The following is a 15,481-nucleotide window of genomic DNA, read 5'->3' as shown; positions in this document are numbered from 1 at the left end:
ATCTCCCTGGATTTGCTGGGAGGGAGGATGGGGATCTGGGGAGGTGGGCAGGACTGAGGACAGGCCATGAATCTGGCTAGCGGGGGAGATCGGACTGAAAAGAAAAGGTGCCCTAGAGCTCACAAAATGGGGACAAGCCAAGGGGCCTGTCGGAAGAGGTGCCCTTACTTATCAAACTATCTCACCAGAGAGATGGCAAAGCTGGGCGAGAACATCAGCTCATCCCTCCAAACCCAGGGCAGTCAAAAGGCTGAACGAGAGGTGAGGTCTGATTTTGCAAAAACTTTTTAGAAATTCGCTGTGTCAGAGAAACTCAAAGACCAAACAAAACCCCTAAAACACCAAGCCCGATTATTTCGTCCACGTGGCACAAGAACAAGCCAAAGGGGGGGGGGCAGGGAAGGAGCGGGGGGGGGGGGGGGAAGAGTCACCCGTCCCGCCCCTGCTGGGAGGACAGGATTTGCCGGGACAGCTAGGTCGCACGGGGCGCGGCAGGCGGGGAGGGAGATTGAGAAAGCCCTTTTCCCACAAAGCCGTTGTGCGGCGGTCCCCCGCCCCCGCCTCCTCCCCCGGGCCACCGCCGGAGTGCGGGGAGCCGCCTCCAGCCCTTTAAGGGCCGAGAGGTGCGCGGTCTCTTTAAGGCAGGTCCTGGTGGTTTCTGTTTTCCGAAGGAAGTGACGGGGGGTGGGATTGAATGAAAAGTGCAAAACAGAGTCTCGGAGCGCCAGAGTCGGGGGCCGCGGCAGTCGCGGCGCTGGGCCGGTGGGCGGGCGCGGGGGCCCCGGGAGCGCCGCGTCCGCCTCGGAGCCGCCGGGGGGCGCGCGGCGAAGCGCAGCCCACGTGCGTCCGCGCCAAGTCTCGGGCCCACAGCGCCTGAGCCCCCCGGGGAGCCGCTGCCACGCGCCCTGAACTAGCCGGCAACTTCGCGCGAAGTTTGGCAGCGCCCCTTGCCGCACGCTCGCTGCCGGCCGGGCCCCCGGGGATGCGCCCGCCCGGCCGCCGCGGGGTCCCCACGGCGCCCCCCGCGCCGCTGCTGCTGCTGTTGCCGCTGCTCGTGTCGCAGCTCTGGGCGGCGCGGGGCGTGGGCGCGGGCCCGGGCGCGCCTGCTGAGCTGCGGGTCCGCGTGCGGCTGCCCGACGGCCAGGTCACCGAGGAGAGCCTGCAGGCGGACAGCGACGCCGACAGCATCAGCCTCGAGCTGCGCAAGCCCGACGGCACCCTCGTCTCCTTCACCGCTGACTTCAAGAAGGTAAGGCACCCTCGCTCGCCCGGCGGGACCCAGGAGCCCGACGCCCCGGGGGTCCCGGTCGCACTGAGGCCTGCAGGTGCAAGGCGGGCCAGGAGAAAGCACAAGACTTAGCCAGGGTCATGTCGTGGGGCTCTTGTCTACACCCCTGTGCAGGCTCCCCAAAGCTCGGCTCTTTCATTCTGCCCTGGGGGAATTCCGCTCCAGCCCGCTCCAGCCTCTCGCCCCTTTGCTCTGGGTTCGCAGGCCCCTGCTCATTCCCACTCCCTGATGGCGATGGCCCGTTGCCCATTTCTCTTTCAGGTCTCTCAGAGCCCTCCAGGTGCTGACTCTCCAGAAATGCTAACTCCCTTCTTGGGGTAATTTGCCTCTCTGTTCTAGAGGAGAAAGTCCTGGGCCAGCAATTAGAGATCACGGGTTCTTGCCCTGTGGTCTTGGGCAAGTCCCTTTCCTTCTCTGGCTTTTCTTTGTCACCTCTGTACAGGTCAGTGAGGTGGCTCCAGGCCTCTCAGCCCTGACGTTTTGGAGTCTATAAACCAACACTCTTGTTTCACTTTCCTAGATTGGAGACATGGAGGGGGGCGGGGCGGGCATAAGAGTGGATTGTCCCCTGTCCCTCCGGAGCCAAGGAGATGCTACTTCTCCTCTCTGGTTCAGAAGGCTGGAAAGCTTGCTGAAGGACGACCTGGCGAGAGGCCCCACCGGAAGTCCCCACTCTCTGGGAGAGCTGCCGCTCCTTACACTGCCTGGCCAGACAGCTGGCCAACCTCCATGTTTTGGCCCAGATTGCAAGAAGGGGGACAGAAACCAGCCTCTACTCAGTGTGTGTGTAAGGAACTAGAAGGAACCTTGTGGAGGGACTGGAAGGTGGACCTGGCTGGCCCCGAGGGTGGTTGGGGGTAGGGAAGGCAGTGGAGGGACTGGGGGATTATCAGCAAATGGGCCTGGAAAGGTAACGAGGGACTAACGGTGGACCCAGCAGCAGGAATTCTGGAAGGAAAGAGGGTGGGTGAGATGTAGGTACTCAAAGGGAGTCTCCTGCTGTGCATACACACACACACACACACACACACACACACACGTACACGCACCAGCCCCTTTTCTGCTAAGAAAGAGGCCCTATCTCTGGGGGACTGGAGAGGTGGGGACAGTTAGATAACTGGACAGCTGGAGAATCTCAGGCCTGGCCCAGGCCGCTCTCCCTCCTCCCTCTTAGAGAGTGGGAGTTGGAGAGGAGATGGGCAGAATTTGGGGAGCCAGTAAGGGACCCAGCAAAACTGCTATTGAGAGCCTGGGCCAGGACGGAGGGTGGGGGGATCCTGTGGACAGTGGAAGTAGGGCTTCACTGCTCACCTGTCCCCAAACTACTGAATTACCACTGACGTCGGACATAGGTAGACCATGGAGTATTGGAGGGTGGTCACGATGGGAAGACTTCATAGCCCATCCTTACTGGGCAGGCACAAACTCGGTTCTCCCATTCAGGCAGGGGCTTGGAAGGGTAGCCAGTGTGGAGAGAGGGAAGCTGACGGGGATATACCCGCCTCCCCATACCCGTACTCCAGGGAAACTTTGTCGCTTGTGTTCTTTTCCGGGAAATCCCAGTAGGGGCTGGACCCCTCAGGAGGCAGTGGTCTAATCTTCCTCTCTAACCCTCCACTGAAGCCCCTTTTCCTTGAGAGTGAGCCTCTGGCTGAGCCAAGAGCCTCCTACTTTTTTGCCTCCTGCCCATTGTTCTATGGCATCTGGAACCCTGGAGAGAGGCTTCCCCACTCCTGGGACCTCTCAGGCTGTGGCTAGGATGCAAAGGCTAGGGCTGAGCTTTTATAACCCCTGGCTGCAGCATGAACGATTTTATTGCTCGGCCCTGTAGGCAGGAAGAGGGGGGAGCCCCTGTGGCAGTGGGGTGGAGGACTGGGGCCTGGAGCTGAGAGCATAGTTGGGGGACAGACGGCCCAGTTAGAGAATCCATTTGGAGCGGATTGCCAGAGTCCCATTTTAATCCCTGCAGTGATTCAAATCTCCACCCAGGTTTCCAAAGTCTACTTTTCAGGTTAGCCTCTGACCCAGAAGCTGGCATTTCACACCCTCTAAGGCATCTCCAATTTCATCAGCAAGGGCAGGACGGGGAGTGGGGGAGGAGGGGGTGGTATGGAAGGTGCAGAGAGGAAAGCCCGCTCTGTACAGTCTCCCCAGCTCTGGGTTGCTCCACTAGCCTGGGTGGAGCAGAATAGTCCTCACGCCTGCCCCAGGCTACTGTCTACGCAGGCCAGAGCAGCTTCTATATGCAGATCCTTCTGGGGGGACTCCTGGGCCACTCTCCTGTGGCCCACTTAGTTCCCAAGGCCTCCACGTGCTCCTCGGTCTTTGGCAGATTTGCACAAGATTCTATCTGGAAGGAAGGATTCTTCCTATGGGAAAAAATCATGGGCATTGTGTTTCTTTTGTGTAGCAAACATATTTGGGGTGCTTTGGGGAAATGCCCTAGTCCACTTAGGAAAAGCGACGGTTGCCCTTTTCTCACCTTCGGGAGGTAGTCCAGGCTGAAATAAACAGATCTGGTTTAACCTGGGCAGGGTACTTGATCTCAGCAGGCCTTCTTTTCTTCATCTGTACAAGGGGTGGGGGGTGGTAATGACAGTACCCGTCCCGTCACTATCAAAAGAACCAATCAGGTAATATGTCTGAAACACCCACTAGGCATTGGCTGCTGTGCTAAGTGCTTAAGAAATAGAAGACCGTGAACTTTTGTAATCATTGCTCACATCATATTTCATCGTGGGTCCTCCCTGCTGAGCTTGGACTCGGACAGGTTGAAGGACGGACCCAGAGTCCCACACAAAGTCAGCCCTAAGCCTGGAAGTGCCTTTAGGCTCTTACCGTAGCCTTTTTGAAGCACTGTGTGTTGGAGCTCTCCAGAGAAGCAGAAATGACAGGACATAGAGCAAGAGCTAGAGAAAGAAACGTTGCAAGAGATCGGCTCCCATGATTTTGGAGGCTCAGAAGCCCGGCGATCTACCATTTGCAAACCAGAGGCCCAGGGAAGCGGGCAGTGTGGTTTCAGCCGGAGTCTGAAGGCCTGAGAAGCAGGTGCGTCAGTGACTGAGGGCAGAATGTGGACATCCCAGCTCAGGTAGAGGGCACGTTCGCCCTTCCTCTTTCTCTTCTACCCACACCCTCTCCAGACTGCATGGTACCCCTCACACTGGGGGGCCTATCGTTTTGACTCATTCTGCCAGTTGAAATGTTCGTCTCTTCTGGAAACACCCTCACAGATCCACCCAGCTGTAATGTTTTACTGGCTCTCTGGACATCCGTTCACCTAGTCAAGTTGACACAGAAAACTGTCACCCTCCACAATTTCTGGCCAGCCCCTCTGAGCCCAGAGCCGTCATTCTTGTTCAGCCAAAATCCAGGGAGCTGTGGGCAGTGCCCCTGGCTGGAGGCATCACAGAGCCCTGGGTCTGGCCCGTCCTAGCCCCAACCCCAGCCCCTTCTCTCCAGCGCCGCCCCCCCGCCCCACCCCCTGTAGCTCCCCCCTCCTCCAAGAGGCAGGGTTCTAGCACTGTCTGGCTCTGCTCACATGGCCATGGCCACATCGTAGGCGGTTAGAGTACTGAGTAATCCGCTGGCTGTAGGACACGTAGCCCAGAGCCCGGGGAACGGTTGTCAACTTTGCAAGTAGCTTGGAGCTATCAGTGGCCATCCCGTGTCACTGCGTGCCCTGCCCCAAGGCTGCTGACCATCAGGCAGATGGAGCTGAAGCTTTAAAAAGAAGCTCTGGGGCTCATGGACCCCAAACTTCAGGGCCCCATTAGAATCACTTGGAAACCCCCCATGCCTGGGCGGCCCTCCCCAGCTACGAACTCTGCTCTCTGGGGGCAATATTGGTTTTTTTGTTTTGTTTTTTGTTTTTTTTTAAGGAGGCCCCAGTGATTCCTGTGGGCAGCGAGTTTGGGAACCACTGGCGTGGCTGCTCTAGGGAAGGGGAGGGGACTTGGAGGAGGGCCCAGGTTAGGCTGTTAAATGAAGGTAGAGCCCACACTCACCTCTTTGCAACCTGTCATTCTACCCACAATAACCCTAATGTGTTTGAAGCAGCGGCTAGGCGTTCGGCCTCATTCCACATGCCCTCAGTACACAAACTGTCATTCACAATACACACCCACTAGGCCGTACTCTCCTTTATAATCCGGGTCCTGTGTGTGTAATTATACCTGTGTGTGCGTGCTCACTGGGCGTATCGAACAGGGGGCACGTCACCACCCCCAGGCTCTAACCGGGCTTTTTGTCCATCAGCCCTCTCAGTCTTCCTCCCCCGAGCCGGTGTCCCCATCCAAGTTCTCTTTCCCCTTTGTCCCCCAGTCTGAATGTCCAAAAGCTGGGGGAGGGGATGAGTCATGTTCCAGGCGGCATGGTTTGGTGCTGACCGGATGGGTAGGGTCGGGCCAAAAGATAGAAGAAAGTCATGTGCAACTGTTTCTGGGTGGTGGGTACAATGTTGGGGGCGGGGAGGAAGAAACCACAGCCTCCAGCAATGCGCCGGGAGGGATCCTGAGGGGCTGTGGGCTGGAGCCAAGATAAGGGGAGCCATATGGCGGTGTGGGTCAGCCCAAGGTCACTCTGAAGGACCCAGGAGGAGTGGAAATGTGAGCCCTCGGTTTCCTGACCTGAGTACCAGCCAGTGAGTGGGAGTCAAAGGAAGGAACTGCCCAGAAAGCGCCAGAGTCCCTGCCTTGGGGGACTCCTGGTTGGGGTACGGGAGCAGCGTGGGAAGCTGCATGCCATCAGAAGTTGTCTGGAAGATGTGGAATGTGCGTATGACTGTGCCGGGGCCAGAGGCTGTTTATTATAACCAGATCATCACATCCCACGGAGGTCAGATAGGAGAAGTTTTTAGACACCAGTCTCCCGCTCCCCTTGCCTTATGTGAGGTCCCTGAAATGTAGCAGTTTGGAACACAGGCATGTGATGGATATATGTTGTCTTTTTGGGGAACAGAGGGCAGCAGACATGCTCTCAGGAGAGGCCCAGACGTCTCTGGAGTCCAGAGCTTTCCTCTTAGGAGTTTATGAGAAGTCATGAGATGCAATGACCTGTCTCTTGTCCCTGGAGCCTTCAGATCTACCAGCAGTCCCTCTGCCATGTTGGAGGAATTCCTCCATGGATCAGGGATCAACGGGCTTGCCTGAAGGTTCAGACATGCTCCCTGGGGTCGAATGCCAACGTCGGGGGAAGTCCTAGCCAAAGATCCTAGATCAGGCAGTGAAGACTGTCCCCTGGACCGAGGGAGGGGTGCTACTGAAAATAAGATCGGGGGAGGCAGAGGTGGGGCTCTTCCCTACCAGGCAGCCCAGGCTGCAGAGAAGCGGTGACGGCAGTGGTTATAGAAAAACTCAGGACAGACTCCTGTCCCCAGGAAGACGGTGCAACCTCGTGATGGGACATGCACGTCCCCAGATCTCACCCGCTGGGTGGTCGCTTGCTGTTGGTTGCTTTGATGCACAGTGTCATCTGAGCCTCCCTGCTGCATCGTGAGGCAGGCGTTGCCCCATTCTGCAGGTGTGCAAACTGAGGCTCTTTGACAAGATTGAGTAGCTGGTGATCCTGGATTCAGACCCAGGGATCCGTCCACTGTATAGTGACTGACTGTGCATGGTACCATAAGAAGGCTCCTTCCAGAAGGCTTAAGTAACCTGAATTGAGGAGGGGAAGGGAAGGAGCCTGACAGAAAACCTTAATGCAAGGGAACAAACCCTCCTCTGTACAGACTTGGGCTGGACCTCTTCTCCCATAACCCATAACCCCCTTGGCATGAGTCCTGACCCCTTGGCAGCTTTGTGCCCGAGACCCTTGCGCTGGAGGGGTGGGGACACGGGGACCATTTGGAAGAGATCTCCCCGAGACTCCTGAGCGTTCACTGTGTACATTAGTCCGCCCTTTCCTGGTCAGGCGACTGGACAAGCCACTCACCCTCTCAGAGCCCGAGGCTCAGACACGGCACAGGCCGGGAGGAGATGATCTGGTGATGCTCCCAGGCTGTTGAGAAGCCGGGTCTAAGAGGCAGTCACACAGCAGAGGCACAGGAGAAGTCAGGGAGGAGTCAGGTAACGGGGCCAGCCCGGTGCCCGCCCCCCCCCCCCCAGAACTCCTTCCTTGCTGGGAAGCACAACATTCTGGCCCCTTTATTTCCCCTCTAGGGCCCAGAGCATCATTAGAACCTTCCATCCAGTAAGTTGGCAAGTGTTGAAGTGGCTGCCGCTCGTGCATTCGATAAAGGGCAGGGAGCAAGGGAGGCGCTGGGGCTGAGAATCTGGGCGAGAGAGAGGAGTCAAGAGCCCCATCTCAGGAGCCCTGAGTCAGCGGGACAGTGGGGCACAGTTGATCCACATAAAGCCTCACATTGTTCCCTGGGGCAGTTGGAACAGTAGTGACCTTTGCGATTTGGCTGACAGAGAACTGGGGGCTCAGGGGGCTGGAGCAGAGCAAGTGGCCACTGCTCATGGCCTGTGGCTGCACTAAAACCCCTTAACAAGAAGCTTTTGTCCCAGGGCAGCCCTGAGGGGTTACAGGCTCCCGGTGACAGGGCCAGCCTGAGTCCTCGGGCACGGCCGTGGGAGTGGGCTTGGGCTGGCTTTGGGTCAACTCTGTTCACCTCTGTTCCTGCTCAAGGACACTGGGCAAAGTCGCCCAGGTGCTCCCATGTCTGCCAAGGGGCAGGCAGCATGGGGTTAGGAAGGTGCTGGTTCCTGGCTCCCTCCCCTCATCTCCGAATGGGGCCCCTTCTCTGGCCATGAAGCAGCCCCAGCCTGGAGCACCACGGGGATAAATATTTAGATTGGCTCAGCCCAGGCCATGGAATCACACGCTGTGCTGGGATGGGAAGGAGACAAAGACGTTCCCAGGGCCCAAGAGCGAGGAGCAGTGGGGTACAGGGGTGCTCCGCAAGAATCCCGAATCCCAGAGAGAAGACCCCCAGCCTGGATGCCGGGACAGGATGTGGTGGAGTGGCTCCCCATGCTGGCCCCTTTAGTCTCCGATTCCCCGTTGGGGGAGGCCTGGGTCCTGAGAGCAAGCAGGCTCTCTGGAGGAGGGGGCTGGGTAAGAGGGTGCACGAGGGAGTGCTTGAGGCTCAGAGAAAGGGGGGAGGTGGAGGCTCCATGGGGGGGGGGACGCAGAGGGAGGCAGCTTGTTCCTGGGAGCAACTGTGGGGCTGGGAGAGACGGGAGCAGCTGTGTGTGAAAGAGATTGTTCGAGAAGCACCAAGTACGCAAGAAAGACGACAGACGTGTGGTCTGTGAATGGTGGAAAGCAGGTGGGCATCCGCGTGCTTGAGCCAGGGTTCCGCTGGACTGTAACATAAAACCTCAAGGGCAGCCGAGGCAAGAGAGAAGTTTGTTTCCTTCTCCGGCATCTACTCTAAGGCTGCAAGTCGGCAGGGAGAGCAGGGTGCCCGCTCCAAGGTCTTCCCCTGCTGAACTCCCAAGGGGCCTCTGTGTGCAAGCGTTGCTCCTTCTCCCAGCAGGAAACTTCCCCTGGGGCCTCTCCCCAGGCAGGCTGCACCTGGGCCTGGCACAGGATTTCTGCCATTCTGGGGCACAGGGCTGGGCCCCTGTGCTTCCCAGAGCAGCTGTGGTCTGTCTTCCTAGGTGTTCACCTGGAGCCCGGGGAACAGCTGGGTCAGCGCCGCCTTCTCTCTGGGAGATGCAGTGGGTCTCCGAAGTGCAGCCTGGCAGGGGGTGAACCCAGAGAAGGACAGTGTGTGCACCAGGGCTGACGGGGGTCGGGGGGCTCGGAGGAGCATAAGGATCACTGGACCATGAGTCAGGAGGTCCAGCTGCTGGTCCTGGTTCTGCGCCCGCACGACTTCTGAAGGTCATGTCCCCAGCCAGAACCTCGCTGGGTCATGAACCAAGTGATACCTCGAACCTGCTAAAAGCCGAAATGACAGCGGGGGGGCGGGGACCACCAGCCTGTAGGACTACCAGTCTTCTTGATGGCAGCTGAGAGAGACCCCAGAGCATGCGTGCAGGGGGCCTTCACTCAGCTACGAAGCTTTGAGCTCCAAGTTCTGAAGTTACTGCCTACGTCAGGTCTAATTTCTGCCCTTGAACCAGGGGCAGATTTTATGTGGGACCTGGATGACTCGTTGCCAGGGCAGAAGATGCCCTGGAGGAGGACGGGGTCCTCTATGAAGGTACTTAAATCAGGTGCACACTGGACTGACACAGCTCAAGTTTTGGATCCAGCTCAGAACCCACCAGTGACTTCCGGTGATGGGCTAGCTTGAGCTCAGACTCCTCGGCTGGACTCTCAGACCTGCTCTCCGGCCCCTCCTACCAGCCTCTTCCTCCAACACTTTTGCCCTCCCTCACCCCACCCCGTCCCTGGTGGTTTGCTCAGGATGCTTCCATGCTCTCCTTTGTGTGCTCCTTCCTCTGTCCATACATTCCCAGGCAAGTACGGAGCACCTGCTGTGGTCTAGGGGCGAGGAATCACTGCCAATAAGATGCTTTCCCAGCCTCAAGGAGCTGAGTCTGGAAGGTACGGCAGGAAATGGCCACAGACCACTGAGCTTGTGTTGTCGAGGATAGGAGCTGGGCCTCCTGAGTCTGCTGGCCGGTGGGTGAGGGCAGCGTTGGGAGGACAGGCTGGAGGAGGGGACGCATTGGAACCGAGCCCTGAGAGATGATAGGCAGAGGGGGACAGGGCAGCCCCAGCAGAGGAATCAGCTCAGGGACAGGCCCAAGGCCTCATCACTTCTGGGAACTGCCCACCCTTTAGTTCAATGCTCAGGGAGTATAAGACAAGCTGGCGGTGGCAGTGGAGGCCAGCCTCAGGAGGGTACGCTTTAGGGCGAGGGCAGAAGGAGCTTCCAAAGGGCATTGGGCAGATCAGTAACAACGTGGAGGGACAGATTGAGTGGGGGTCTTAGGAGAGCCTCCCATCTCCCTGTCTTGTGTAAATTCCTCTCTCTCTTTGCTAGAAAGCACCCCCCATCCTTGGACTGTCTGGGACCCCTGAAGTGTCCCTCATTCTGGAGAATTCTTCCCTCCCTTCCCACCTCCCAGTCCCTTCCCTAAGGGGACAGCAAGTGCCCTTTCATCCATCCTTTGCCCCATAGCACTTGTCATAAACCTCAACCCCAGGCCTTATGTGGTGCACTGACTGTCATAGGAAGTCAGCCTGTCTATGAGCTCCTTGAAGACTGGGGCCTCTGCCTTGATCTTGGCCATTTTCCCACTTAGCCTGGTGCCTGTGAAGCCTGTGCCCTATGTAATGCTAACCAGTGCTCTCTCAGGTTTGCAGATTCCCTACAAGCCCCAGAGGAGTCCCCGGACCTCTCTGGGCCTCAGGTACATCTTGAGGAGAACAGTCTTTGCTCCTGCTTGTATAGGTCTGGAGGTGATCACAGCTGGAGCCAGGCCGAGATCACAGCGATACTAGACAAAGGGTTCAGCCCACTGTGTTCTGAGACCTTTCACTCATTTTCTCCTCATAATAATCCCTGGAGGTGTAGGTATTGTTAGTTTAACTCATTTAACAGATGTGGAAACTAAGATACAGGGACATGCATTCCCCCAAGGTTCCACGGCTGGTGTCAGCAAAGCCAGCATTGGAACTTAGGTAGTTTGGACACCAGAGCCTTTGCTCGTGACTGCCAGGCCGTCCTACAACCTGTCTGCTCCTGAGCTTTGCTTAAAACCACGAAGGATGTCAGCCCGTGCTCGTGACCTCCATGGCACATGAGCCTCTCCCTGGTGCGCGGGGGTCAGGCCTGGTCCCGGGAGGCTCTGCGGCTTTGCAGTGGGCTACACATTCCCAGGAGCTCACACAAGCAGTAGCCTTACAGAAACTGCCATCTCGGGAGTCCAAGCCTGAGTCCTGGACCTGAGAAACCTGCCTCCAGTGCCAGGACATCCCCAGCTGTGCCATCTGCCTTGGGCACGAGGCCACATCCGGGTGATTCATCCCAGGGCACCCTCGGGCAAGGAGGAAACTTGGGAGCCAGGCTTCTTTTGGCCGGGGCCTAGCATCTGGCCAGATGTTTGCTGAAGCAGGGAGACCTGTCCCCCTGCCCTTTCCTCTGTGCTGGGGGAGAGGGGCCCCTGGAACCTTGGCAGTGAGTCAGGTGTAGGGAGTAGAAGCTAGGAGGGACACCGGCCAGGATAATGGAGCCAAGTAGGTCCAGAAGTTAGGGGTGGCCCCTCCCTCCCAGGGTCAGCAAGTGGAAGGTGGTTTTTGTGGAGAAATAGGGCCAAGAAGACTGGAGAATGTATGGTCCGCAGAGGTTCTGGGCAGGCTGGCAGGTGGGACAGAAAGGTGACCTGGCCTCGGGAACCCTCCTCTCTGTGTCAGACGATGGTTCTTGTTAGTCACACAGAACTGTGAATGCCAGCTGCCACACTCCCGGGGCAGGTCTACACAGGACTTCCAGGCATGGCTGGAAAAGGAAACTGAGTTCTGATCCTGGTTCTGCCATTTACAATAGTGTGGCCAAGGGCAGACCACCGCACCTCTCTGGGCCTGGGCTTTGGTTTCTCAAGCCACCAAGGACATCTGGGAGGCAGTGGGGCCTTGTGGCCGAGAGAGCGCAGGCTTGGGAGTCAGACTGCCCAGGGTTAAAATTCCAGCCTCATTTCCTCCTAGTCCCATGACCTTGAGCAAGTAACCCGTTCCCAACTAAGTCATAATCATCCTCCCTACCTCCTGTTGTAAAGATTTTAAACAGGACAATACATCCTATTTGACTCATAATAACAATGACTCGTCCCTTCCAGTTATAAACTTCAATAAATCCATGCCCTCCATAGGTAGATCGTCTCTGTCAATGAGAAATCCTCAGTCTCTGTCTTTACCCACCGTCAGATTCCCATTTTGGTATCATTTTGCTGATGTTGCCAACATTGTTGTTTAATACAACAGAGGGGATATCCCTGAGCAGAGAGACCACTCCGCAGCCATCGGACCCCAGGGTTTGGCATGTGGAGGTGGCTTTGGAGAGGACATTGTGACTGTTCCAGATAAGTCTCCTTTTTTTTTTTTTTTTAAGATTTTATTTATTTATTTGAGAGAGAGAGAGAGGGATCACAAGTAGGCAGAGAGGCAGACAGAGAGTTTGTGGAAGCAGGCTCCCCGCTGAGCAGAGAGCCCGATGCAGGGCTCAATCCCAGGACCCTGAGATCATGACCTGAGCCAAAGGCAGAGGTGTGACCCACTGAGCCACCCAGGCGCCCCATAGATAAGGCTCTTTTAAAGAGTCATTGCTGAAACTCCCCGGGAGATAGATGTCAGCTCCCGCCCCACCGGGTCCTGCCAGGGACACCCAGCTGACTCCAGCCTTCAGAGGGGAAGTCTGGTATCGGGTCTCACCTGGCAGGAAGTGAGCCCTAAGTGGAAAGCACAGGAATGGGCCAGCCTCCAGTCGACCAGAGCGAATGAAAGATCCGGTGGCCCAGGCTGGCAGGGCGGGGAGAGTCCAGCCTCATGGCCCAAGAGCGGATTTCCTGTCGAGAGGAAGCTGGGGTTCACCCGAGCTCTGATTCACCTTCCCCACAAGTCTGGCATCAACAAAACCCTCAAGGGGACGTTCTCACCAGCTGGGCCTCAGTCTCCCTTTCTGCACTATTGGTGGAAAATCTTCCCACACATGCCCACACCCCCCTTGTCCTAGAGATCATTTGTAGTAAAAGGAATCAAGAGAAACGCCCCTGGAGAGGCAAAGGACTTGACAAGCGCATGCGGCTTTGTGGGATGGTGGCAGTGACGGGTTCCAGTCACCTGCAGGGAGGAGATGCCCCCAGCGAGCCCCTGCTGAGCACTGGGTCGGGGTGGACGTTCTTCTAGGCCCTGCACACTCACTCAGTTTTCACCACAACCTGACCAGCTAAATGCCTCAGTGTCCCCGTCTTACAAGTGAGGCTTACAGAAGCTGGAACCTATGGCTGGGCCCTGGCTAATACGTTGCAGAGTTGGGATGCAGCTCCCCCTCGTTGTGTTACAGGAACCCAAGGGAGCCCTCGGCCCCCGTTTCAGAGCACGTGTACTCTAGTGGGCGCTCAGGAAGCCCTCCGAGAATGCGGGCTCTCTTAGTGGGTGAAGCCAGGGCACGCGCATTGAAAGATGTACAGCAAGCAAGGCTGTGTATGCCCAGTGCCAAGACAGGGCCGTTGGGACAGTGGACAGGGATGGTCATTATGGCCAGAGGACCTCCCTGGCCAGGGCGGGGTGGGGGGGTCTTGACAGATTTAGACCACTTCTGACTGGGACCTGCTGACTTCTCACTGGAAGCAGTTAGCCTAGTCCAGAGTTGGGTGAGAGCACAGGGTTCCAGCAGCCAGACTGGGAGGGGGACCCCATCCTCCCCTGCGGCCCCTCTCCCTCTGCTCCCCTCCAGCACCCCCCGCATTCATGCAATGCCTGAGGAACCGGAAAGAGCCATTGGCCTGCTGGTAATGCCATTAGTAACCCCATGGGAAAAGGGGAAGTGGAGAGGGGAGGGGAAAGGTGAGCCACGCCTGTCTGTCTCGCCAGAAGTTGGCAACAGCTACAGCCAGCCAGCGTGGTGTCTGCCCTCAGCCCCATCCTGCACCCCCTCCCTCCCTCTGACGTTTGGGGATGGCCAGGAGGCCGGCTGATCAGAAACCCTGAGGCCTTTTGAGGGGCACCAGTTTCTGGGCCTCCCGAATAAGAATGTCTGTGAGAGGAACTCTGGGATCTAGGCTTGTCAGAAGTTCAGTCCCTCCCCTAGTACGCCTGGTCCAGTTGTTTATAGGGGCTGTGACCCACCCTGATCTGGGTGCCACAGGGGTGCCACCGAGGGCCCAGCTGTGAAAGAACCAGGCACCAAACAAAGGTGCTGTTTCTTTTCAGGTGAAACTCTGTACTTGTAAAGGGCTCTGTTTGGGAATGCTTTCCGATGGTTCCCGCGGTGAGATTTGCCAGGAGGCTTTGGAACATCTGGGATGTGTTTCTTTCAAGTCATGGGTTTAAATGGGAAAGAAAAAAATTCCTAGGCCAGCAGGAGGGAAATGTCCATTGCAGGGCAGGGTCTGGGCCTACGTCCTGTCTGAGGCCCGAGCATAGAGCTAGGTGGGCTGCGGGGAGGCGCCCACCCGTTCCAGCAGGTCCCCATCCTCTTGCCCTTTCCCATCAGGATGTGAAGATCTTCCGAGCCCTGATCCTGGGGGAGCTGGAGAAGGGGCAGAGTCAGTTCCAGGCACTTTGCTTTGTCACCCGGCTTCACCACAATGAGATCATTCCCAGTGAGGCCATGGCCAAGCTTCGACAGGTGAGTGCTCGCCTTGGGCCTGCCCCGGCCTGGCTGCTGCCCCGCCGCCCCCCCCCCACCCCCGCTCCAAGCCCTGCAGCCAGCCTGGTCCCAAGTCTGGACACTACCCCAACTTCAGTCTCCCACCCGGCCCCTGACCCACTCTGGCCCTCTTCCCTGGCACCCCACTCCCACCCTGTACTCCCCAGCCCTCTGATTGTGCCCTAGGCCATACTGAACCCCATCACCCAGATCGCTAATCTGCAGGGCCCCCCCAACTGCCAGATCCCTCCAGTCCCCTAATCTCAGATCTTCCCCCTTTATGGTGAAGGCTGGGGGCTGGAACTCTCAGGTCAAATCTACCACCACTCCTCATCCAGGTGACATTGCAGGAGTGACCTCGCCAGCAAGGCCTTTCTTTTCTTTTCTTTTCTTTTTAAGATTTTATTTATTTATTTGACAGACAGAGATCACAAGTAGGCAGAGAGGCAGGCAGAGAGAGAGAGGGGGAAGCAGGCTCCCTGCTGAGCAGAGAGCCCGATGTGGGGCTCGATCCTAGGACCCTGAGATCATGACCTGAGCCAAAGGCAGAGGTTTTAACCCACTGAGCCACCCAGGCGGCCCAAGGCCTTTATTTTCTTACTGAGAAATGAGTTCTGGGAATTAAACGAGCTAATGCACACTGTGCTCAGAACACTCCAGCCTGCTGGCCTGTGCCCCAACCCTTCCTGGACCCTGGGCCTCTCCCCAGCCTCACCTAAGTTCCAGAACCCTCCAGCATGGCCTGTTCGAGGCCCTTCCCAGAGACCCCACCCCCTGCATGTTGGAAAGTCTGGGACCCCAGAGGTCATCTGCTTTGGGACAGCTTGCCTAGCTGGCCACCTGCACCACCCCCATCCACTGTCAGAATTCCCCGTCAGCCTCAGACGTCAGCTGGTGGCCAGCCAGAAGGGCTTGGCTCTGCC

General features: G+C 57.5%; 1 protein-coding gene across 2 annotated transcripts in view; it reads left to right on the top strand.

Annotated features, from left to right (window-relative positions):
• The first annotated feature begins 453 nt into the window (after positions 1 to 453).
• The window catches only part of LOC101679841 (POU domain, class 2, transcription factor 3), a 103,544-nt gene continuing 88,516 nt past the window's right edge, over positions 454 to 15,481 (top strand). The window contains exons 1-2 of one of the 2 annotated variants that reach the window (XM_013054967.2): positions 454 to 1,249; positions 14,403 to 14,537. In XM_013054967.2, the coding sequence (XP_012910421.2) occupies positions 983 to 1,249; positions 14,403 to 14,537 (402 nt within the window). In that variant the 5' untranslated portion in view covers positions 454 to 982. The remainder of the gene's footprint in view (positions 1,250 to 14,402; positions 14,538 to 15,481) is intronic. The other variant, XM_045080427.1, reaches the window with a different exon arrangement.

Source organism: Mustela putorius, unplaced genomic scaffold, assembly GCF_011764305.1.
Source record: "Mustela putorius furo isolate JIRA1106 unplaced genomic scaffold, ASM1176430v1.1 tig00000460_pilon_pilon_pilon, whole genome shotgun sequence".
Classification (NCBI taxonomy): Eukaryota; Metazoa; Chordata; class Mammalia; order Carnivora; family Mustelidae; genus Mustela; species Mustela putorius.
Note: the sequence above shows the minus strand (reverse complement) of the source record. Positions and strands in the feature narration are given on the sequence as shown.